The sequence below is a fragment of the Petromyzon marinus genome, chromosome 29, assembly GCF_048934315.1.
Source record: "Petromyzon marinus isolate PM22_M1 ecotype Great Lakes invasive population chromosome 29, UKy_Petmar_22M1.pri1.0, whole genome shotgun sequence".
Lineage (NCBI taxonomy): Eukaryota > Metazoa > Chordata > Hyperoartia > Petromyzontiformes > Petromyzontidae > Petromyzon > Petromyzon marinus.
Window position 1 is genome coordinate 5,633,317 of NC_133695.1, and position 25,982 is coordinate 5,659,298.

The 25,982-nt window shown below is 50.2% G+C and overlaps 1 protein-coding gene and 1 long non-coding RNA gene across 6 annotated transcripts in view; one reads left to right on the forward strand and one right to left on the reverse strand.

Moving 5' to 3' along the window:
• LOC116947066 (reticulon-1-A-like) overlaps positions 1–25,982 on the reverse strand; it is a 78,339-nt gene that overhangs the window by 41,436 nt on the left and 10,921 nt on the right. Inside the window, exons 2-4 of one of the 4 annotated variants that reach the window (XM_076070492.1) lie at positions 11,669–11,713; positions 7,858–8,328; positions 1,857–2,945 (exon numbers count right to left, since the gene is read on the reverse strand). In XM_076070492.1, the coding sequence (XP_075926607.1) occupies positions 1,857–2,945; positions 7,858–8,328; positions 11,669–11,713 (1,605 nt within the window). The remainder of the gene's footprint in view (positions 1–1,856; positions 2,946–7,857; positions 8,329–11,668; positions 11,714–25,982) is intronic. The other 3 variants (XM_076070493.1, XM_032962466.2, XM_032962465.2) reach the window with 3 other exon arrangements.
• LOC142929340 (uncharacterized) lies at positions 17,021–25,575 on the forward strand. 2 transcript variants are annotated; one of them, XR_012945624.1, is made up of 3 exons: positions 17,021–17,110; positions 22,802–22,954; positions 25,312–25,575. It is a non-coding gene; the product is annotated as an uncharacterized LOC142929340 (long non-coding RNA). The 2 variants fall into 2 exon arrangements; XR_012945623.1 differs by lacking the exon at positions 17,021–17,110 and having other exon boundaries at positions 22,101–22,954.

Below are 25,982 nucleotides of genomic sequence, written 5' to 3' on the forward strand. Positions count from 1 at the left end.
AACAATGGGGATGTAACCATGGGGGTATAACAATGGGCGGAGTAACAATGGGGGTGTAACAATGGGGGTGTAACAATGGGGGTGTAACAATGGGGGTGTAACAGCGCTGGTGGTGGCGTGGCACCACCACCACCACCACGCGAAGCTCAGCTGAGGTCTTTGGTTGTTGGTCGGTTTGAGGTTGTTGTTGTTCTTAAACAAACATCCTTTTACGGAACCGAATCTCGCGCCACGCGAACACGCGGGAAGCGCGCCTAGATTAAGATGTTTTCAGTCAATTCATGATGGTCTGTTTAAAAGAGCTTCTTAGCTCATCGGATTTATCCAAGATAAATAAAGATTCTAGATTCTAAAACCCACCGACATCAACGTCACATTACACAAACCTTGGAATGTAAAGGGAACCTAAACAGCTATTTGTTTAGGATTAAAGAAAATGGGTTTTTTTGGGCAAATTGAGTTTTCAATTAGCCCAATTTCAAATGAACAATTTCAGATATTTTCCAGGTTCCTTCCACCTACGAACCGAAGATGTTTACTCGCTGGAAAACAACCCGAGGCCACTCGATGCGCACGGGTGGGTGGGGGGGGGGGGTGAGCCGCCAGGCTGCTACCTCTACCACTGTCCACGTGTCCCCCGTTGAGCCTCCCAGAAATTTGGTCGCCTTAAGTCACGAGGTGCCACTTGAGGATTAATTAAAATCCTTCCCACCGAGGAGCGAGACTCGGGCGAGGTGGTGAGCGACGTTCCCAAGGCGCCTCCTTTAAACGTCGGGTTTGGCCGTGAGAGAGAACCGATTGGATTGGGCAGGGGCAGCGGTGGTGGGGGTGGTGGTGGGTGGGTAGGGGTGGTGGTGGGTGGGTAGGGGTGGTGGTAGGTGGGTATGGGTGGTGGTGGGTGGGTAGGGGTGGTGGCGGTGCAGGCAAAAAGCTCCAGAAGGACATCGCAGAAGCTGCAGGGCAAGCGGAGGATACACGGAAATTAAAAAAACCATGGGAGGAGGCCGGGTGGCTCTGGGGAGTCGGGAATTGCTTGTGTCTGAGACCCGAGTTCGAATCCGGGTTACTGCCGCCCAACCACAGCGACTACACCGGCTGGATCTCGAGTTTGCCGAGCAGTTGATGGTCTCAGAGGCACCGTCACCAATGGCTCTACATAAAGAACCCCGAGACTCACGGAGAGCTTCCTTAGAGAGATGCATCGACTTACATGGTGTGGATAACGCACCTCTCTATGCACATGCTCTGAAGAAGGGCCATTGCCCGAAACGTCGCCTTTTTATGTATTCAATTTAAGGCCACACTCAGTGTTATCGACGCAGGTGTTGCTTTAATTTTGTACATATTAACCAAATGTGGGTAGTGTGTTAATATATATTTTTCTCATGGCTTTAAGACTTTCTAATTTCATGTTATGCACTAATTTAATGGCACTTTTGAGTGGTTGATTTGTGCCAGAGAGAGGACACACGCGCACGTGTGTGTTTAAACATAACGATAAAATTGACTTGTGCTCCACTGCCTACGCAGCAGCAAAAGCATCGACAAATCAATTTCCGCGCGTGGATAAGGGGTCACTTGAAGGGAACCTCCGTGGTAGTTCTGCGATATCCGGTTCCGCGGGATCGTCAGGACTCTAGCACGGCGGTGGTGTTCACTGGCCCACCGCGAACCTTCGCAACCACCTTGCTGGTTCGTCTCGGGTCGGCGAAGCCGCCGATGACGGCACAACCGGCGCAACGGTTGAACCAAAAAACAACAACACTCAAAATGAATACGTGGCTATGACGCACATCGTAAAAAAGCGTGAACAGTTCACAGGCGACCAAACCACCACGTGCTGAAGCCTCCCTTACCTGCAGCGCTGGCTGCCCCGGAAGCAGAAAAGAACACGGCCGGATAAACCTCCTCCTCTAGCGGCAACGTGCCCCCTCGCGCCGCCCTCGCATCTTCATCCTCCTCTTCCTCATCCTCATCGTCGTCATCGTCGTCCTCATCCCACGGAGCTGGCTGCTGCTGCTGCTGTTGCTGCTGCGGCTGCGTTTGGAAATCCGACGTCAGCTCGCTCCACGGATCTTCGTGCGGCTGCCACGGTTTGTTCTGCTGCGCCGGCTGCGCCCGCCCGGGCCCGATGAGGACGTACGGCGGCGACGACGCTGCCGGCACCGTCGATGACGGCGACGACGGCGGCGGCGGCAGCGACGATGCCGGCAGCGTCAAAGGTTCGACGAGGTCGGACGCCCGGCCATCGAGCGGCGAGCCGGACGCTCCTCTTGCGCCTCCCTCGTGGATGTTATCGCCGTCGTCGTCGTCGTCATCGTCGTCGTCGTCGTCTTCGTGGTCACCACGAGCTCTGAAGGAGGAGTAGGGGACCGTGTATGACGACGCCAGGCTTGACGGAGCCGCCGTCTCTTGCACCGCGTAGCCTTTGGTGTGGTCATCCTCCACCTCGATGTCGTCGTCGTCGTCGTCATCGTCGTCTTCGGAGTCCCGTGCGGTGGCGGCGGTCGCGGCGGTGACGGCGGTGTCGAAGGCCGTCCCCCGGTCACGCTGCAGCTTCAACACGTCCCCCACCTTGTCGTCATCGTCGTCGCCATCGTCGTCGTCGTCGTCGTAGTCTAAGGTCGAGCTACTTTCGAAGGTGACGGAGATCTCGCGAAGTCCGCCGACGACGCTCGCAGCCGGAGGGAGCGACGGACCGGACTCCAGGACGATGGGCACCTCGCGGTACCCGAGGGGCGCGGAGGAGGAGGAGGAGGAGGAGTGGGGGGGCGCGCACGGGAAGAGGTCGGGGAGTCCTGGGGGACCCGGGGGGGCCGAGGGGCCGGGGGACCCCGTGAGGTCAGACAGGAGAGCGTCCACGGCCGAGGGGAGCTGGGAGAGCGGCGGGGCCCCGGGGACCAGCGGGGGCCCCTGCGGCGAAGGGGGCGCACGCACGCAGGAGGCTGCGTGGACACAATGGGGACGGGGGACGACAGGGGAGGGACAGGGAGACGTGCAGGGAGCGGGAGTCGTGGGAGGCGGGGATGGAGACCGGGAGGCACGGGGAGATGCAGGGATGGAGAGACAAGGCGAGGGACACAGGAGGAGAGGCAAGGCAAGTGTGACAGACGCAGGGAGACACAGGGACGGGGTGGGGGGGGGGGTGGTTAGGGACAGAGATTGACAGGGAAGGACCGGGAGACACGGCGGGAGAGAATGAACACGGGAAGGGAGACAAGGATGGAGAGACAGGGACAGGGGAGGGTGGCCATGCGGAGGAGAGGGCAGGTAGGGAGGGGGGAACGTGGAACGGGGGAGAGAGAGAGAGGGCGACAGTGAGCGGTAAGCAAAAACAGCAGGCGACAGGCGGCATCCAGCGTCAGCGTCCAACCTGGGCCACTCGCACGGGGCAGCCTTGGCCGAGTCTCGAGGTTTGTTATCAAAGAGGGTCCTGTGCTAGGCCACCGGAGCGTGTGGGGGGAGAGGCAGTGGGGGTGGTGAGTGTAAAGCGCCCGGAGAGAGCGGCACCGGAAAAAAACAACGCCTCCTTGCCGAAAGAAGATGAGGGAAAGGAAGGGGCCGGGGGGGGGGGGATTGTGGCTGGCGTTGTCCCACGCACGGCAACGTCCGGCCATGGGGAATGACCCGCAGGGACGGAGAGGCGGCCACACCCTATGAATCCGGCCACACCGCATACCGCGGCCTCTCGCACATCACAACATCGGTGGGGTTTTCCGCTGAGATCCCTAGAAATATTGGTGAAAAATTTTCAAATGTATTCTTACATAATTATGATATAATATATTATTGGAAATAATATTGTGATATTATAAAATGTATATTTTAAAAAATATATATTTTTTGTAAATGTCTAAATGTCGCGGAGCGGGCAAAACCGAGCAGCGTGTGAAACGGCGCAGACTCGCCACGTGGTCTTCATGTAAATAACAGGGAATTGGTTAATGAAACCAGCGAGTTTGCCCCGGTGTTAGAGACCATGTGCATGTATCCCGACCCGGCCAAGGGTTGCCACGTCTCCTGGTTCGACTCGGTGCAGTCCGGGAATCGGCGTCTGCGTTTGGAGCGGCAGCAAATCGGTTTATGACCGAGATCCGTTGCCGGCGTCCTTGTGTCGGACTTCATCGCAGTGAACAGCACGGTTGATGAGAACACACTCCGCAGGGCTGGCTGAGAGATCTGTCTTGAGGGTTTGGTCTCAAGTGAAAAAGGTGGCAGCACTACCACTCACCCACCCACTCACTCATTTAACCACCAAGCCACACACCCACCCACTCACTCATTTGACCACCAAGCCACACACCCACCCACTCACTCATTTAACCACCAAGCCACACACCCACCCACTCACTCGCTCATTCATGTTCCGAGTCAGTAAATTGCGCCGGTTGCCACCTGTCCAGGTTTTAACCTGAACATGTGACAGCCGGCGTCTGCGACTGAGACGTGGGTCCGGGTTTGGTCTGCGCAAGAGGTGGCAACCCCGACTCGCAGTCCTTCCCATTCCGCTCGCGCTCCCTCCGCCACCCCCCGCCCCCTCTTCCCGAGCCAGCTCCACATCTCCTAGAGAGACGCAGATTACATCGCTTGGCGTTAATCACATCAACTCGCCCGCACATTTGTGCTCGAGTGTTTAGTGTCCGTTAATTTAAAAATGCCAACGTGTTATAAGTTTGGCGGGGGGGAGGGGGGGGGGCTTGTGAAGCGTTGCCATGGAGATTGGCTCACTGCTCTATAAATCCGGCGACCCGAGTTCCATTCCCCTCCCACCACCGCGGTGAAGTATGGTCAACACCCCCCCCCCGTCCCACCCTGGAGTGGAGGGTACGGTAAGTCCTCATTGAACGTGGTAGATGCACCGCGTCGTCGCTCATCCCAACAAAGACAAATATCCACAACAGAGGTTGTTTTTGGGTTAGCTCGCGTAAATATATAAATGTTGCGTCGCTAAACCCGCCAACCACCCGACACGGCCAACTAGTAAGGGTTGTCACGTGATCAGAACGTGGCCAATTCGTCACTAGTACAGCACAAACCGGTGTGTCGGAGAGCCAAGCAAGCAACATTTACAATCTGAGTACGACGTTTCGCCAGCAATTAAAACCGGCATAATCAGGCGACAGCCAGATTTGTGGAGAAATCCTCCTGATTCGTTCCTTAAATAGAGGGGTTGATGTGATGACGTCACTTGTGAGCTCTTCTTGCGCGAAGTGGAGGAGGGGGGGGGGTATTAATGAACTGTAGGGGTCAAGTGCTGTTAGCGAGCAGCACCTACGAAGGCCGGCACGGCACACGAGGGGGTGGGTGGCCAGAACCACGCCCGGCTGCCTTTGTCTCCCTAGTGGGAATATTTAAACACCGCACAAGGTACTGTACTCATTTGAGGCTGAGTCGACCTAGGGGAGGCCCAGGATCGGTTCGAGATAATCGTCACTTTCGGCGTTGGCCGCGGGCGGGAATCGAACTCCGGTCGCCGGGTTCGTAGCGCAGCGTAGCGCTAACCGCTGCACCACCGCTCCCCACACACATACTTACACGCACGCACGCGCGCGTGCACACACAAACACACCGCGCAATTAAAAATGCCAGCGCTTTTTTGATGTCATGGGCGTGAAAACTCGACTCTGTCCAAACCTGTCTGCTCCCCTGTATATCCTTTAACAGATTGTTGGAGCGAGTGCTGTTCTGCATAAATACCGACGTTCTGTATAAATACACAACACAGTACACACATATCCGCCTACACACCCACACCAGGAAAGCCTTAAAGGACTGTTGGCAAGTGCACTCACACATGTCCTCCTACAGACCCACAACTGCACAGACCCACAAATGCACACACGATCATACACAAAGATCCCCCGTATAGCCTTAACAGACTGCTAGGCCAAGTGCTGTTTTTCGTGAACACCTATGAAGGATGGCACAGCACACGAGGGGGTGGGTGGCCAGCACCACGCCCGGCCGCTTTTGTCTCCCGAGTGGCAATGTTTACACACCGAACCAGGTACTCAATTGAGGCCGAGTCGACCCAACTACACACCGACACTACTTCAAATTCGCAGTGATATTCTCCAAATACGGCTCTTGAATGTCGAGACAAAAAATATAGTTCACGTGATTACTACAACAACAACAAAACTGGATTGTAACACTAGCCCCATCACTCCCATCAGAGAGTTCCCGCTCAATTAAGTTACCGAAGGCATTGGTACTCACATCTCCTGTCGACAGCCCTGCAGGGCCAGTGGTGGAAATTCCACGTCACTATGACGGGTGCAAGTATGTCCATGGCACAGCCACTGTTGATTCCCCCATCACAGAGTGGTACCCCGTATTTTATCGACCCCGGAGGAATGATGGGATGATGAGTCGACCCCCACACCCCCGCTCCCCCCCCCCATACCGCAGAGCCACACGTGACCTATCACCCCCCCCCCCCCCAATCATCATCAGCGCCTTCCAACATCTGCAGAGCTGCGATAACGAAAGGGGGTCACCCCCCCCCCCCTCTACCCACCCCCCCCCCCCCCATTGAAGTGATTACCAAAGATCCCCTGTATAGCCTCTTAACAGACCGTAGAGGCAAGTGCTGTTTGCGAGCGCCTATGAAGGCCAGCACCACGCCCAACCAACCGCCTTTGTCTCCCCAGTGGTGATGTTCGCACACCGCACCAGCTACTAATTTCTAAGGCCGAGTTGACCTAGGGGAGGCCCAGGATCGGCTCAGATCAGCGTCACTGCCGTTGGTGGCCGTGAGCGGGAATCGAACTCTTTTCGCTGGGTTCGTAGCGCGGCGCGTTAACCACTGCGCGACCGCTGCCCACATTAATTTGCACACACACATTTGAGCGTACAAATACACACAACATTTAAATATACACACGTAGATACACACAATATGCAAATAAACACAAATAGATACACAGTTACATAGATACACACAACAGACAAATATCCACACATAGATACACACAGTTACATATATACAAAACATACATTTACACGCATAGATACACACACACTCACAATTATTATGACACTGATGACACAGCTGATGATGATGAATGCAATCACAAGATAATGATTGTGTAACCATTAAATTATTATTTGCGATCAGGATCATGATAATGATGTCATTCAAAAGCTAATGACATGATGGTAAACTAATGACAACCATAACGATGGTTATACTATCATTCAATTAAAAATACGAGGATATGTAATATATGGTGGTGATGATGATAGTAATGATGATGATTATGTAACAAATACGTAATATATGGGGATGATGATAGTAATGATGATAATTATGTAACAAATACAGGGTGCTTCAAAAAAAATGTTCACACTTCTGAGAATGTTGCATCAATAACCACGTGACATGTGCTGCTGCCTCCGGGCTCTGGAGATCACCAGGAGAAGATTCCAGGCCACGTGTTGACAACGACGGCGAACAAGTGGAGACTCTTTGACTTTTTAAAGCTATTAACATTACAATTTTTTTTGTATCGTGTTACAGTGTATTATCCGTTCTTTTTCCATTAAAAACAAGAGGCCCATGTAAGTGTTAACATTTTTTGAAGCGCCCTGTATAATAACACCAGTTCTATGGTGATGGTGTTAATGATGATGGCAATGATGATAGTGGTGATCAAGATGAATATGTATAGAAATAATGAGGCGATTATGATCATTATGTAGCCAAGAAGTAAATAACACGATGATGATGCTGATTTCGCCACAAAGACATCCCGATGAGAATGATGACGAATATACGCCAGCAATAAAAGCTAATAATGTAATGATGATGGTGGGTGACAATGATGGGTAACTGATGATGATGTAACATCGTACCATCACGCAACGCCTCGGTCACCCCTCCTCTGTCCGCGGTCCATCCCTGCACCTCCTCTTTCCCTCCGGCACCCTGGGGCCCGGCTCTGTACAAATCCACCTCCTCATCCACCTCGTCATCTTCATCACCATCATCCACCTTGGCATCCCCGTACCCACCATCACGGACATCGCGACGGGGGGAGGCGCCAACCTCCTTCACGGCTACCCCCTTCACGGCCTCATCGAGGCTTCGCTCAGCCCCGATCCCCTCGACCCCAAGGTCGTCCAGGCCCCCCAGGTCCCGTAGACTGGAGCCATGGGGCCGGTACACCGCTTGCGATGGGTTGACGAGGTCTAAGATGGAATCGGCGTCATCATCGTCGTCATCTTCGTCTTCATCGTTGTGGTCGGAGTCAGAGTCGTGGGGATGCCGAGGGGGCCTCTGTGAAGAGGTGCCGAGTGGGGTAGGAGACCCCTCTCCCGTGGGGTCTAAGGGGGGGGTGAAGAAACACGCGCGTGATGGGGGTGGTGGTGTGTGGGGAGGTGGGGGCAGTTTCCGCTCCTGGTTTCTCTGAACAAAATCGGTTTTAATTTCTCATATAAAATTAATGTTGTTCGTTGTTCACCGAATGTAATCTTAACGAGTGAATCTGAGCCGAGAGATCTAAATGTCCGTTTGGAAGTTGCGCCTTCCAGTGCAGTGGTCTGGACACGTGGAAAAGTGCAGTGAGCTCCGATTGGCTACGCACGGTTGGCTATTGTACGGTTGGCTACGTACGGTGCGAAAGAAGTTCAACGTACACACGTGTGTGGATAACAGAAAATGCAATTGTAAGTTCATGCTGTGTTTAAATGTCGCACGAGAGTTCCCCTGTCGCTAGTGTCATGCATAACGTGGGTATTTTGTATCGCTAGCTGGAATTCCCATTGTACATAGTTCTGGATTTCTATATTGTAGTCGTGTTTATGAAATGTCACCCGCTTATTGCATGCGACCCCTGTACACCCTCCCTTGCCGTGTAACTTGCCGGCTACCATCGCAGACGATTTGGTCGGAGGGTCCCTCTTTGGGGAAAAACAAGAGCAGCTCGGCCCAATGGAGCCTCACCCCGAAATAAACCGACTAAACTTTTGCACTGGTAAAGGGAGGGTCACTTGAAAGGAGCCCCAGGAAGCAGTTCTGGGATATCCGCTTCTGCAGGCCCGTTGCCTTTAACGCAAGGTGATGCACTGCTCTGCAAGAGATCCAAGTGGACGCTTTTGCCTCCTGACTTGTTGGGATACATTTGAGAAAAAAGGCAAACTTAAAAACTAAAAATTTACTAAGTTTTTACATTGCGTCTTCAATTGACTACATATCTGGTTTTCACCATATGTGAACTTTCTCTCATCTGTTCACATATTAAGACAATCAATCACAGGCTGCCCCATCTGTCAACACGAGCGGACTCAATAATCACATCAGCGATTTGACATTTTAAGCGTCGACATCGTTTAACCGCGCACGTGGTTTCGAGCAGATGGTATCTCGAAGGAAGCGGTAAGAGCGACGTTGCGATGATGATGACGATGATTACGATGATGTTGTGTTTGGCGAATGGGCGAAGGGGGGGGGGGGATGAAGTGTCAGAGAGGGATTTAACGGTGAAATTTCCCCGTTGAGTCTCTGAATTAATGACGATAATTACAATCATAATAACAATAACAACGCTTTGTGTAAAACAGCTGCCGGGGCTAAGAATAAAAAAAAACGTGGCTCCCATTACCAACTTCAGCTTAGCCGAAGTAATTTTACCTAATTTTAACGGCGAAAATTACAGCTATTTTGGACCATGCAGAGTCACGTTTCAGATCGATACGATGTGTAGAGATACGGGGTATTTAATGACATCTTTCGGCAGGTCGCTCTGTGGTGGGGTGAGGCGTGGGTGCTGCCACCTCTTTCGCGACGCCTGCCCAGCGTGGAAGATGAGGCCAAAATATCCCCTCTGGTGCGTGCGCTGTCTAGAAGACTCCCTCTCGTGGATGCCCTTTCCGCCAGCAGTGGCGTGAGTGGGCAATTGCAGGGCTGTGCCTTTAACGTTCTAATCAATTAATTAATCATTTGCGAATTGGGTGTCAAAAATAATCCAAAGGGCACCGATAAAACCGGTTATACGGCCGATTAATTTTCCCTCGTAAAAACCTGTCGGCACAGACGAGAGGCGCGCCTTGAAATGAATTAATTAATTTTAACCAAAAATAGTTTGACAGGGTGGATGGACGGGTGGCTCTTGAGGCAGACAGCCAGCCAGACGAGCAGAGATGAGACCCAGGATGTCGACACCGGTCCAGAGTTTTCTCGCTCAAACGAATATCTGCTGAATAATATAGGTCTGGAAAGCCATAGGCTGGTGGGCTAATGAGATATTGTGCACTGTATTTTTATCCAGAGATGCAGAAATAAGTTCTGCTTATGTATGATTCTACCCACAATTCTCCACGGCAATGCATAATGAGATTGTGTATAGACGATGAACAGATCTGTGTGTGTGTTTTAAGTGAAAGTTATTTCGCTCAATTGAACGCGAGCTGGGGTTCATCGTCTGTCCACGACGATGAGCAGGTGGTGGAAATTACACATTTATATGGCAGGGGGAATTTAAACATAAGACAACCACAGCTGACTTCTCACAAGGTGGTTCAAATGTTTTTGTTTATCAACCTCAGAGATATGAACGGGTGAGTTCAACCCAAACCAGCAATTGAATGACATCTGGACAGATACATGTCACCAAGCTTTTGATAATTAATCATATATCAATTCATCATCATCATCAGCCATAATCTCTCCACTGCTGGATAAAGGCCTCCCTACGTTGTTGCAATCTGTCATCGTCCTACGACGCCATAATCCATCTCACTCCTGCACATGAGTTGATCCCAGCTCTGCGGTTGTCCTCTGGGCCCTGCATTTGCTGCCATTCTGTTACCAGTCTCGTCCATCAGCCATCAACTCTTCTAGCGATGTGTCCGGCCCAAACCTTGCTTACTTTTACGAACAGTCAGATGGATATATAAAGAGGACAGCCATGCCAGGCAGACAAACAAGCAAAGAGACAGACAGCCAAATCGACTGGCAAAGGAGGCTCACACAAGCATACATACAGACAGACTAAATTGCCGATGGATGCAAGCAGACACACAGACGGACTGCCACGTGGATGAACTGACGGACACACGGGCAACACAGACAATCACAGGGAGATGGATTCACAAAGAGATAGATGGACACACTGGCAAGCAAGCAGGTAGACAGATCGATAGACAAACACACTGGCATAGCAGGCAAACAGACGGGCACACTGACAGAGAAGGACGGACACACTGGGAAGCAGACAGACAGACGGACATACACTGGCAAGTAGACATAGAGATGGACATACTGGTAACCAGACGCAGAGAGACAAATAGACATACTGGCAAGCAGGCAGACGGATGCACTAACGGATGGATGGACACGCTAGCTAGCAGGCAGATGGACGGACGTACTGGCAAGAAGACGCAGATAGACAAATGGACGTACTGGCAAGCAGACAGACAGATGCACTGACAGACGGACGGAGGGACGGGCACGCTGGCAAAACATGCAAAGAGACAAGTAGAAAGGCACTCACATGGACATCAACGCTGGCATTGCAACGCAGCGCATCACGCATTGTCGATGTGTAAACGTGTGGGGCTGAATGATGAAACGTGGCATGACAAGAGTGGAACTGTGTTATACAGCACGGGAATGAATTTGTGAATGAATGGCTGAACGAATTAATGTTGTGACGGAGCAACTTGCCTTTGCCAGAGAAGGATGTGGTGTCGGCGGCAGCATATGTGATGTCTGGAACATGAAACACACGCACGCACACATTCAAGCACGCAAGAGGTGTAATAATGAGCATGATGCCAACAGGATAATTACCAACACATTTCAAAGCGGTTCAAAAAGCGGTAAAAGTTTTACAAAAAAAATCTAAATTTTGATTTAAAGCTTTCGTGACTGCAGGGATTCATATTCTTGGTTCTTTTACTTTTCCCTTCTACGTGACTTTACCGAAAGAACCAATAGTTAAAAAAAATCTAAGTTGATTCCGGTCCAAGGCAGTGACGGTTTATGATTGCTATATTTTTCTGCACACGACGGAGATCGTGGTGGAAATTCCTCATTCCTATGGAGTGGTCCGAGTCCATCCTTAATGAGTCGACTGGCATTTATGTAGTTGAGAAGGATGCTTATCGTGAAAGTGGTGATACTATCAAATCAACGGATGCAGATGAACGATGGACTTATCCGATACAGAAACTTCATGTCAATGACGGAATGTGCCTTGGGACCCGATACAGTCCCCTTGCCTTGTCCTTTACTGAACCCTGGTTCCAACCCTTGTCTTGTACGCTACAGAACCCTGGTTCGAACCCTTGTCTTGTCCTTTACAGAACCCTGGTTCCAACCCTTGTCTTGTCCTTTACAGAACCCTGGTTCCAACCCTTGTCTTGTCCTTTATAGAACCCTGGTTCCAACCCTTGTCTTGTCCTTTATAGAACCCTGGTTCCAACCCTTGTCTTGTCCTTTATAGAACCCTGGTTCCAACCCTTGCCTTGTCCTTTATAGAACCCTGGTTCCAACCCTTGTCTTGTCCTTTACAGAACCCTGGTGCCAACCCTTGTCTTATCCTTTATAGAACCCTGGTTCCAACCCTTGTCTTGTCCTTTACAGAACCCTGGTTCCAACCCTTGCCTTGTCCTTTATAGAACCCTGGTGCCAACCCTTGTCTTGTCCTTTACAGAACCCTGGTTCCAACCCTTGCCTTGTCCTTTACAGAACCCTGGTTCCAACCCTTGTCTTGTACGCTATAGAACCCTGGTTCCAACCCTTGTCTTGTCCTTTACAGAACCCTGGTTCCAACCCTTGCCTTGTCCTTTATAGAACCCTGGTTCCAACCCTTGTCTTGTACGCTACAGAACCCTGGTTCCAACCCTTGCCTTGTCCTTTATAGAACCCTGGTTCCAACCCTTGCCTTGTCCTTTACAGAACCCTGGTTCCAACCCTTGCCTTGTCCTTTATAGAACCCTGGTTCCAACCCTTGTCTTGTCCTTTACAGAACCCTGGTTCCAACCCTTGCCTTGTCCTTTATAGAACCCTGGTTCCAACCCTTGTCTTGTCCTTTACAGAACCCTGGTTCGAACCCTTGTCTTGTCCTTTACAGAACCCTGGTTCCAACCCTTGTCTTGTCCTTTACAGAACCCTGGTTCCAACCCTTGTCTTGTCCTTTATAGAACCCTGGTTCCAACCCTTGTCTTGTCCTTTATAGAACCCTGGTTCCAACCCTTGTCTTGTCCTTTATAGAACCCTGGTTCCAACCCTTGCCTTGTCCTTTATAGAACCCTGGTTCCAACCCTTGTCTTGTCCTTTACAGAACCCTGGTGCCAACCCTTGTCTTGTCCTTTATAGAACCCTGGTTCCAACCCTTGTCTTGTCCTTTACAGAACCCTGGTTCCAACCCTTGCCTTGTCCTTTATAGAACCCTGGTGCCAACCCTTGTCTTGTCCTTTACAGAACCCTGGTTCCAACCCTTGCCTTGTCCTTTACAGAACCCTGGTTCCAACCCTTGTCTTGTACGCTATAGAACCCTGGTTCCAACCCTTGTCTTGTCCTTTACAGAACCCTGGTTCCAACCCTTGCCTTGTCCTTTATAGAACCCTGGTTCCAACCCTTGTCTTGTACGCTACAGAACCCTGGTTCCAACCCTTGCCTTGTCCTTTATAGAACCCTGGTTCCAACCCTTGCCTTGTCCTTTATAGAACCCTGGTTCCAACCCTTGTCTTGTCCTTTACAGAACCCTGGTTCCAACCCTTGCCTTGTCCTTTATAGAACCCTGGTTCCAACACCTTGCCTGTCCTTTATAGAACCCTGGTTCCAACCCTTGTCTTGTCCTTTACAGAACCCTGGTTCCAACCCTTGCCTTGTCCTTTACAGAACCCTGGTTCCAACCCTTGTCTTGTACGCTATAGAACCCTGGTTCCAACCCTTGTCTTGTCCTTTTACAGAACCCTGGTTCCAACCCTTGCCTTGTCCTTTATAGAACGCTGGTTCCAACCCTTGTCTTGTACGCTACAGAACCCTGGTTCCAACCCTTGCCTTGTCCTTTATAGAACCCTGGTTCCAACCCTTGCCTTGTCCTTTACAGAACCCTGGTTCCAACCCTTGCCTTGTCCTTTATAGAACCCTGGTTCCAACCCTTGTCTTGTCCTTTACAGAACCCTGGTTCCAACCCTTGCCTTGTCATTTATAGAACCCTGGTTCCAACACCTTGCCTTGTCCTTTATAGAACCCTGGTTCCAACCCTTGTCTTGTACGCTACAGAACCCTGGTTCCAACCCTTGCCTTGTCCTTTATAGAACCCTGGTTCCAACCCTTGCCTTGTCCTTTATAGAACCCTGGTTCCAACCCTTGTCTTGTCCTTTATAGAACCCTGGTTCCAACCCTTGCCTTGTCCTTTATAGAACCCTGGTTCCAACCCTTGTCTTGTCCTTTATAGAACCCCGGTTCCAACCCTTGTCTTGTACACTACAGAACCCTCGGATAATCCATCACAGATCCCTCATCTCATCCGATACAGCAACCTTCAGGTCATCCGGCACAGTTTCCCTCCTGAAATCCGATACAGAATCCTTATCTCATCCGATAGAGAATCCTACCACGTGTTATCCGACACAGACGCCTCATCGTACATCGCGAGCGTGAGATAATTGTGCATGTCCTGGCCTGCTCAATGACCAAACGCCATGCCAGTAACTCCAACCACAACCACAACCACGCATCCCCTCCATCCAGAGAACCCTCCTAGCCCCCCGCCGCTCCTCCTATACCCGCTGGGCACACTCCCCGCTCTCTAAGTCCGAGACAAAGACAAAGATCCGCCGTGTAGCCTGCTGCAGACTCTTGGGGCAAGTGCTGTTAGCGAGCACCTATGAGGGGGTTTTGTGGCCGGCACCACGCCCGGCCGCCTTTGTCTCCCCAGTGGCAATGTTTACTACACACCGCACCAGGTACTCATTTGAGGCTGAGTCGACCTAGGGGAGGCCCAGGACCGGTTCAGATAAACGTCAGCGGTGTTGGCCGTGAGGGGGAATCGAACTCGGGATGCCGGGTTCGTAGTTCAGAGCGCTAACCACTTCACCACCGCTCCCCCTGCACACCCAGACTCCCACACAGCCCCACACCGCAGACTCACACACACACACTGCCACGCACACACACTGCCACTCACACACAGCCACGCACACACACATACCCGATCAGTCCCAACACCTCAGACACACACACCGCACACGCACCGCACACACACCGCACACCGCACACACACACAGCACACACCGCACACACACACCGCACACACACACCGCACACACACACCGCACACACACACATCGCACACCGCACACACACCACACACACACACCGCACACACACACACACCGCACACACACACACCGCAGACTCACACACACACCACACACATACACACCACACACACACCACACTGCACACACACCACACACACACCGCACACACCACACACACCACACACGCACACCGCACACACCACACACACACCACACTACACACACACCACACTCACACCACACACACGCCACACACACCACACTGCACACACACACACACACCGCACACACACACCGCACACACCACACACGCACATCGCACACACACCACACACACACCACACTCACACTACACACACACCACACTCACACCACACACACACCACACACACACTACACACACCACACATTTTACACACACACCGCACACACACACCACACACACACACCGCACACAGACCGCACACACACACCACACACACACACCGCACACACACCGCACACACACCGCACACACCACACACACACCACACTCACACACTCACACACCACACACACACCATACACACACCGCACACACACCGCAGATTCACACACACACCACACATACACACACCACACACTGCACACACACACACCGCACACACACACCACACACATACCGCAGATTCACACACATACACACACACATACACACACACTGCACACACACACCACACACATACACACACACACTGCACACACACACCCCACACATACACACACACTGCACACACACACACACTGCACACACACACTGCACAGACACACCACACACTGCACACACACATCGCACACACACACCACACATACACACACGCACTGCACACACACACACACACCACACACACTGCACACACACATACACACACACTGCACACACACACCATACACACACCGCAGATTCACACACACACCACACACACACACACACCACACATACACACACACACATACACACACACTGCACACACACACCACACACACATACATACACACACACTGCACACACACTGCACACCACACATACACACACACACTGCACACACACACACTGCACACACACACCGCACACACACACACCACACATACACACACACACACCACACACACTGCACACACACCACACACACACATACACACACACCACACACACACCGCAGATTCACACACACACCACACACATACACACACACACTGCACACACACACCACACATACACCACACACACACCACACACACACATACACACACACCATACACACACCGCAGATTCACACACACACACCACACATACACACACTGCACACACACACTGCACACACACACCACACACACTGCACACACACATCGCACACACACACACTGCACACACACACACACCACACACACTGCACACACACCACACACACTGCACACACACACCGCAGATTCACACACACACCACACACATACACACACACTGCACACACACACACATACACACTGCACACACACACCATACACACACTGCAGATTCACACACACACCACACACATACACACACACCACACATACACCACACACACACCACACACACATACACACACACCGTACACACACACTGCACACACACACACACCCCCCATGCTAAAGACAGTGATGTAATGCTGTTGCCACGGCGACCGTCATCTATGGAGACTTGGCCGCCATTGTGGTAACCCCTGGCGGGAGAAGCCGCGTGAGGAGAGAAAAGAGAAACGTTATTGTCTATTAATTTATTCAAATTAAAACAGCCCGCACAAATAATACCGTGAGAATATAATACATCCTTCGCACATCTGTCCCTCCCAAGTAAATTACAAAAAAAATACGTTTAAGAACATATATATTTTTTACACGTCTTAGCAATGCTGCCTAATAATAAATCAAAATGTAAATACCTCAACACATTTATCAATAACACTGTGGTCATTAAATAAATACAATAGGCGACGGTTCGGGCAATGGCCCTTCTGCGTAGCGCACAAACGATAATAACAATCAGAAACATGATTAGATTTTCTTATTGCCATTATAAGGCAATTTTAATGTTGAGGGGATATTTCAATATCACTATCGATGCACCGATTAAACTATAATAGCTCTCATTATGTGTACAGTGATGCGGATACCGCGTTGGCAGTGGTGCACAATTAACACACCAATAATGCCTTCATCAAATATATATAGTCGGCAACGTTTCGGGCAATGGCCCTTTCTTCATTGCACATGGCAATTGCCCGAATCGTATAATAGCTAAATATTTATTCTTAACCTCAACAACGCGCGCATCATAATCTCGTGTTGTAATAATGTTTAACAAAAAATGTTTAATGTACAAGATGGTCCAGATGTCTTGTGACCCCACATTTAATTCCTTTATAAAACTTTATATATTTTTTTAAGTAAGGTTTATTTGAAACATAAATGAAAGCGCAAAGATAACATGTGTGTGTTTTTTCTGGGTACATTTAATTGGCGGTCACGAGACATCTGGACCACCCTGGACTGTACAGTTTTTTTTAATGGTGCACAGCGTCACACAGACACCTGCAGCCGCTTACAAGGCCCCCTATTATTCACTGCAACGTTACATAAATCGAACCAATTATTATACTTCTAGAAATACTTCTAATATTGATCGTTCACGGATTGGTGAAATTGGCTCACGATGGAGGGTCGATCGAGATGGATTGTGGCACTTGCAGGAGAAGGAGGAGGCCTTCATCCAGCAGTGGATATAGACCATGACCGAGCATCATTGCTTGGTGATTGAATGGCCAAATTAAAGTTGGCATTTATCTGCTCGAATGTCAGCAGTGTAGGGTCTCTTGAGTTTGCATTGCGGGACGGTGAGAGATGGCCTTCATCCAGCAGTGGATTGATCGTGGCTGATTGTGACTGTGTAGGTTTGGACGTGCTATACTTAATTAAGACATGCACATCAAAAAACAGTCTAAATGTAGCATGTGCAAGTTAGGTACAGGTGCAAGTAAACGCTATATTTTAGTCCGATCGTGATACACACGCAAATCGAAATATGAAAGAAAGCTCCAATCACGTGGAAGAGGCACCAGATAAGATTTAGTTACAATAAAAATATATAATACATACATACAGTGGCTTTTAGCTGATTAAATATGATTCATTAGTCTTTGGTGAGGTATAGGGGTTAAGCGTTTAGGGTTAGGAGTTAAGGTTATAAGTTAAGGTTCCCAAGTGAGGATGCAATGTTGGGCCCAACGTTGGAATGTGGTCGTAACCTTTGGGCAAATGGTGTACGCCCAACATTCCATGTTTACTGAAATATGATTATAAGTTACGGGTGAGGGTTTAAGGGTTAAGGTCGGGGTTTATGGAATTCGGGTATAGGGGAAATTATTCACGGATTCGGGTTAGTATTAGGATGTAAGAGTTAGGATTACGGTTAGGGATTATGGTTAGGGGTTATGGTTAGGGATTAGTGGTTGGGGTTTGACTTTGGGGTTTAGAGTTAGGGTTACTAAAGCACTACAATTCAGTCATGGAGGTTAGGGGTTAGGTTTACGTTTCAGGGTCAGAGGTCACGGAGTTAGGGTTTAGGTTACTGTTTCAGGTTGGGGGCTAGAGTGAGGGAGTAAGTTGGTGTATAGGGTTAGAGGTTATAGTAATGGTATTAAAATCATACCTGTCAACCCATACGGCTTACAGGGAAATTGAGTTTTCAGATGCAAACGACGTACAGCCGTTTAAATGCAGGCAAACCATTTTTTGTCTATTTGTTTGTGTTTCTCCCTTGTGATGGGACTTTGAAGGATGAACGCTGAGATTTATAAGGGGCACGGGGTGACCAATAAGGTCTGAAATCGTCCGTAATAAGGTAGGGGTTGACAGGTATGTAAAATGTAGAAGTTAGCTTTAGGGTTGGGAACAGTACAGTCCATCATCATCACGATGCAAGGGCAGATAAGCCCCATCGGTTCCCACTGCACATTTCGTCACGTGTTTTCACTTTCCTCCCGTCTCACGCCAGAATGCTCGAGTCTAGGCCACATCTTTCTGGCACCAACCTCTGACTTCTTTTAGTCAAGCCACGTTCTCTGCTACCTCTTCCTGTCTTTCCGGTTACTTACATTTTTATTCTCCCCAAACAACAGCAACAACAACAACCTCAACACACTTTGAATTTTCCTGCTTCTGTCCGTCCTGCCACGTGTGTGCCCAAATAGTGGCAGTCACCCCCTTCTCATCACCACCCTGCATCATCAGGTTGTATTCTTCTGTGTGCAACCTTTTTCTCACATTTACGTCGGTTGCTCTATGTAACCAACGTCGAAGTTGGTCACATAGAGCAGCCCACACAAAGCTGTCAACCCGTACGGTTCAACCCCGCATTATTGTACGGGGAAATATAATTTTTGTAGGTCCATATGGCGTACAGCCGGAAAAAAAATGTTTTTGTTTATTTGTTTGCGTTTATCCCTTGTGATGGGACTTTGTAGGATGAACGTTGAGATTTGTAATGGGCACGGGGTGACCAATGAGGTCCGAATTGTTCTGTAATAAGGTAGGGGCACTGATAAGAGGGTTGACAGGTATGAGTACAGTAATACCTGAACACACTTTTGTTTGCGGGCAGCAGCCTCAGCCAGAAGGCCTGAGGGTGAAGCTCATGCGGTCAGGCGCTGTCACGGGATTTTGCACGGAAGGAATGAAAAACTGTAAATGCTCTGCTATCGATGGTGTCCAAATCTGGCTCGGGACAGGCATAAACACGAGACTCAGATACACAACTCACACAAAGATCCGCCGTGTAGTCTTAACAGACTGTTGGGGCAAGTGCTGCTCGCTCGCACTTATGAAGGCCGGCACGGCTCACGAGGTGGGGGTAGGGAGGGTGGCCAGCACCCACGCCCGCTTACCCCACACACAAAGGCACACATATATACCCACATACCCACACCCATGCGTACCCACACACAAAGACCCGCATACCCCCACACACACACACAAAGACACATACACACAGCTCGACCTGTGCTCCATTAGCGCACTGATTAGCAGCACTTCGTACCCGACCAGCCATCTGTCTCCCAAACAAAGATCCCTGCTCCCTCCTCTCTACCCCCCCCCCATCTCGCCTATTCCTGCATCGATACTCCCCCTCCATCGCATCCACCCGCCCTCCATTGTCCTATATACATGCTTCCCCCATCTCCTTCCATCACCTCCATCCTTCCCTCCTCCTGCTTCTCATCTCCCTCCATCCTGCCTCCATTCTGCCACCATCTCCCTCCAACTCCCTCCATCACCTCCCCCTCCATCACCTCCATCATTCCCTTCTCCTGCTTCTCATCTCCCTCTATTCTGCCTCCATTCTGCCACCATCTCCCTCCAACTCCCTCCATCACCTCCCCCCCATCACCTCCATCCTCCCCTCCTCCTGCCTCCCTCCATCCTGCCACCATCTCCCCCCCTCCATCACCTCCATCCTCCCCTCCTCCTGCCTCTCCCCATCTCCCTCCATTCTGCCACCATCTCCCCCCACCTCCCTTCCATCTCTTGCTGCATTCTCTCCCCACCCGCTTAACCTCCCCGCAATAAAACTATAGAACTATATTTTAGCAGGTAAGGCCCACTGAGCTGTACTGTATAGCTCTTTTTTTAAGAAGCGACCTGGAGACAAATAATAGCTCAACGAAGTGGCTTATCACGTGGAATTTTATAGCAGGGAAATACTCTAAAGGCGTGTTTCTAAATGTGGAGGGAAAATCGAAGGACCCGGAGAAAAATCCACGTGACCACGTGGATAGAGACAGAGAGAGACACGCAAACTCCAAATATGCGTCAGGGTTGGGATTGAACCCACGACTTCCTGCATATTAGGCAAGGTAGTTAACATCTCGCCACCCCAAAATCTACCCTTCTCTCCATTACTCCCTCGCTTCCCCACCTCTGCCATACATATGTCCCCCCCCCCCCACACACTCACTCCCCTATCTTTTCAACATTGATTCGAGTGCTGATGAGACACTGAATGTGAAAACCGGTCCAGAGTTTTCCTTGTACTGAACCAACGCTGATGAAATTACGAATTTCCGGAAGGCCGAGTGGGCTGATGGGATGTGAAAAAATATACTTTTATCTTATTCATGTAGGACAGTTGTTCTTCACTAATTTTCAGAGGGGGGGGGCACCTTCCCCAATAAGACATCATCAGCGTGAGGGCCACCACACATTTTAAACCACTGTGGGTTTGACAGCAGCACGGGGGGGGGGGGGGTGTTTCCACGTGTTGTGTTTTGGTGCCGCACTAAAGGCCACAGGGGGCATCCAGTGGCCTGAGGGCCTTGCGATGAAGAACCATGGTGTAGGGAGACAGATGTGTGGGAAGGAGACATTGTCCACCCGATACATTTTGAAACTGATATTCTCCGCAATGATTATTTTCAATATGATCTAGCAGAAGGAAGGAAGTTGAGGTGCGATGGTGCAAGCCAAGTGTGGTAGCGGTGGCACCAACGGCACCGGTCACTGCCTCACAACAAGAAGGGCACCTGGGTTCGATTCCAGACTTCGGGTGCCCTCGTGTGTGCATGTTTGTGGATTTTGTACGTTCTCTCCCTGCTGTTCTGCATTGGTTTTCTCCGGGCACAGAGAACTCACGTACTGTGCAATGTCAACTGGTATTGGCCAAACAATTCCAAGGCTGAAAATTTTACAAAGTTACTTGCAATCGACTCAGTTGGGGATTGACACGGCAGCTTCAGCAACGTCACAGAACCACGCGTTTAGAGTTATTTGGCTGCTATAAATTTCCACGTGATGATGATAATAAGCCACTTCGTTGAGCTAATCATTTGTGGTCGGGTCGCTTCTGAAAACGAGCAACATAGCTCAGTGAGCCTTACCTGATAAAAAAAATAGTTACGTTAGTGAGGCTTTCCTGGGTAAACAAATCAACGTAATTATACATTTAAACACAAAATATATTGCCCACCCCACCCAACCTGTTTCTCTATCTCGCGCCACTCCAATCGAGTCCCCGCCGACTCCGGCGTGTTGGGAGTCGCAGGGGGACTCAATCATCGTGGAGAGAAAAATCCGTCCCATCCCCTCTCGCCAATCAATTGCCAATCAATGGGCGTGCAGATTGATTCGAGAACGCCATCAGTGGCGGTGGCAGCCCCGTAGCGCCAGGGCGCGGGGGGGGGGGGCTAGAAGGGGCTGGGGGCTGCGTTGCGCCCCCCCCTCCACCCCGCTGAATGATCCTCAGTGCCCCCCTTTCTAAATTCTGTATAGTCAATAACAAAGTGTAGGGGGAAATATTGAACGTTAAAGTTCTTCTTGCAACGTGTTCCAAACGTTGTGTGTTCCAGGACTACAAAGACAAATATCCCCCGTATAGCCCTAAACGGATTGTTGAGGCATGTGCTGCGTATGTGTGTTACTGTATGTTGAATTTCTTTCGCACCGTACGTAGCCAACCGTGCTCATCGGAGGTGCGGGGGAAGGACAACAAAGAGCGAGCACCCATGAAGGCCAGCACGGCACAAGAAGGTGGCGAACACCTCACAATGGGCACGGCCCCCTGTGTCTCCCCAGTGCTGATGATGTCCACTACACACCACACCAGGTACTCACTTTTAAGGCCGACTCAATCTCGGGGATGCCCAGTGCCGGTTTAGATCATTTGTCACTGATGTTGGCCGTGAGCGAAAATCGAATTCGGGTCGTTGCCAGATTTATATCGTAGTGAGCCAGCCACCGTACACACGAAAACTAAACAATTTGTTTTTATTTTACCAGGTAAGGCCCACCGAGCTAGATTGCTCGTTTTCAGAAGCGACCCGGCCGGCCATAAACCACAGCTCAACGAATTCGCTTCACGTGGAAAGTTATCGCAGCCTGATACTCTAAACGCGTGATGTTGATTCTAAATGTGGAGGGAAAAACCGGTGGACCCGGAGAAACATCCCCGTGACCATGGGGAAAGAGAGAGAGAGACGCAAACCCCAAATATACAGCAGACGTCAGGGTTGGGATCAAACCCACAACCTCCTCCATACCAGGCGAGGAAGTTAACACCTTCAAGCCACCGTGGCACCTCTCAGGGAGTGAGAGCCGGAGCCGATCACATGATAGGCGAAGTAGAACTCGTTTTCTTATCGTTTAACGTCCCTTTGCATTTACTTTCTCGTGGTCCCTCCCATCCAAACCCTGCCTTCCCCCCCATACCCCCCCTACACCTGCTTTACATTGCCACACGATAAGCCACTTCATTTAGCTAATCATTTGTGGCCAGGTCGCTTCTGAAAAAGAGCTATTTATCTCAGTGGGGCTTACCTGGTAAAATACAAAAAATAGTTTAGTGATAGTATGGGACTCCATGAGTATGGGTCTATATGGGTCTCGCAGTGTGTTTAGAATATTTGGCTGCCAATTGTAAATTCCCACGTGATAAGCCACTTCACTGAGCAATCATTTGTGGGCAGGTCTTTTCTGAAAAAAGAGCTACACATCTCCCTGCCAAAAATAATATTTTATTGGCAGTTAAGTTTAAGGTCACGCGACAGGGCTGGGTGGTGGTGCCACTCCACTGAGGGGCCCCCGAGCAGAATTTTTTTTGGGGTGTCCCACGTGACTACAAAACAACATTACACGAGGCATGGACAAGCTGCGGTACTTAATGATACCAAGGCTGTGTGAAATCGTGAAGGTAAATAGTCTCGTTGCAATTAAAGGAGTTCTTAATTCTGTAGCATTATTAAAATTGTGAGTTCTATTACTGAAAAAAGGATCTGAATTTGAGCAGATTCCATTTGGCCAACCCCCGAATGGTTCAATAATCCAGTGGGGGGGGGGGGGGGGCGGACGGGGCCCTTCAACTACTTTGGTTTCCCCCTAGGTTTTTTTTTTTGCTCAGTTCGCTTCTGGAATCGATCCCACGTCTGCCACGAAGCGACAACGAGCTGGAGTGAGACGGTGGAAACCTAACTCTCCGACCCGCTCCGACTGTTGGACATCTTTGAAAAAAAAAAGAGCTTCATAGCTCATCGGATTTCTCCAGGGTAAATAAAGGTTCCGATTCTGGAACGCGCGTAACCACCGTTCACGACCCGCACCACGAATGAAGAGTTAATTAGCTGTGATCTAACCAATGCTGGATGAAGCTGAAGCTCTACCCCCCCCCCCCCATCGCTCAAGGTCCTGCGACAATGCAACAAGCCACCCTTGCGACCGCACACGAGCCGCTCGGTCACTGCATCACCGCATCGGACTCGAAAACCCTCGAGCACCGTACTGCTGCTGACTACGAGAAGGATAATTCGTGGCGAAGAACTATTTACGAAATTCACCACAGGCAGCAGGGCCCGAACGATACCAACGACGATGGATGGAACGCTTGACCGCGCGCGTCAAGGGTGTTGGACTTTTAACGAAGCCACGGAGGATGCTGGGATATCCTTGGCAGCGTGGGGTGACAACAACGTGTAAGATTGGAATAGAAAGGTGGCCATCAGGAAGGGAGAAAGAACGGAGCGGCGTGTATAGTTGGGCCATGGGCCAGAGCAGAAAACTGGGGCCACCTAGGTTAGCACAAACTGGAGCGAACTAAAAATGAGTTCGTTTAACTTGAACAATTTCTGGCTGTTGCCTGATGATGCTCGTTGTAATTACCGGGTTTACTCTCCAACACACCGGTCTGCTGGAAACTAATTGGCATGTTTTCTTTACGTGATAAACTTTACTAATTTGGCTGCGTCGGATGGTGGTGGGTTTTAACGACACATTTATATTTACGCGATCTAACTCCCAAAAAAACCTCTTATGGATAAACTAAAAATGTTCACTGCAGGGCTATTTTCATTTGCAAGGCGTATTGTTTGTAGATCTGCTTTCTATTTGCCTGACCTGTTGTTGTTGCTGTTACCATTGGACAATCCTAAAATTCTGCGACGTGCCGTCTGATTGTCTATTAACGATTCCCAGATTTCGCACGCGCACAATTTGGATCAAAAGGATTTCACGTCGCTTCCCCAAAAGCTTTGGAACCACCCTGCTTCGTCTCTTGGCATCGCCATTCTGCGATTTTTGTCCTCGTTCAAACCAACTATTATTAAAATCACAAAAGTATAAGTGTAAACGTAATTTTACAACCTAATTGCTTCTGTTAAGTTTTTTTTTCTGTAATTGTGGAATACTTTCATGTTAGCCTCAATGGATATTACTCAGGAAATAAACGTTTTATTGTGATTCTGAAACCAAAAATAGTGTTATTTCGCAGGTGAAGCCCGCTGAGCTATGAGCTCTTGTTCAGAGGCGGCCTGCCCAAGTATAATGATGGCTGATATCATCATCACACGTGGGAATAAATTATAGCAGCCAAAACACATTCCTGTGGAGGGAGCTGGTAGGAACGTTGGGTTGCTCGGTCAATGGCCAGGGTCAACGGCGGCGTGGTGTATTCCGCAAATATGCCCGACTGTGAGGGCGGGCACAAGCCGGCGTGAGTAGGTTAAACGTTGAGTTTTATAAGGGCACCACGGGGTGACCAGCCCCTCCCCACCCAGCCCCACCCCTCCCACCCCCCACCCAGCCCCACCCTCCCCACCCAGCCCCTCCCCACCCTCCCCACCCAGCCCCTTCCCACCCTCCCCAAC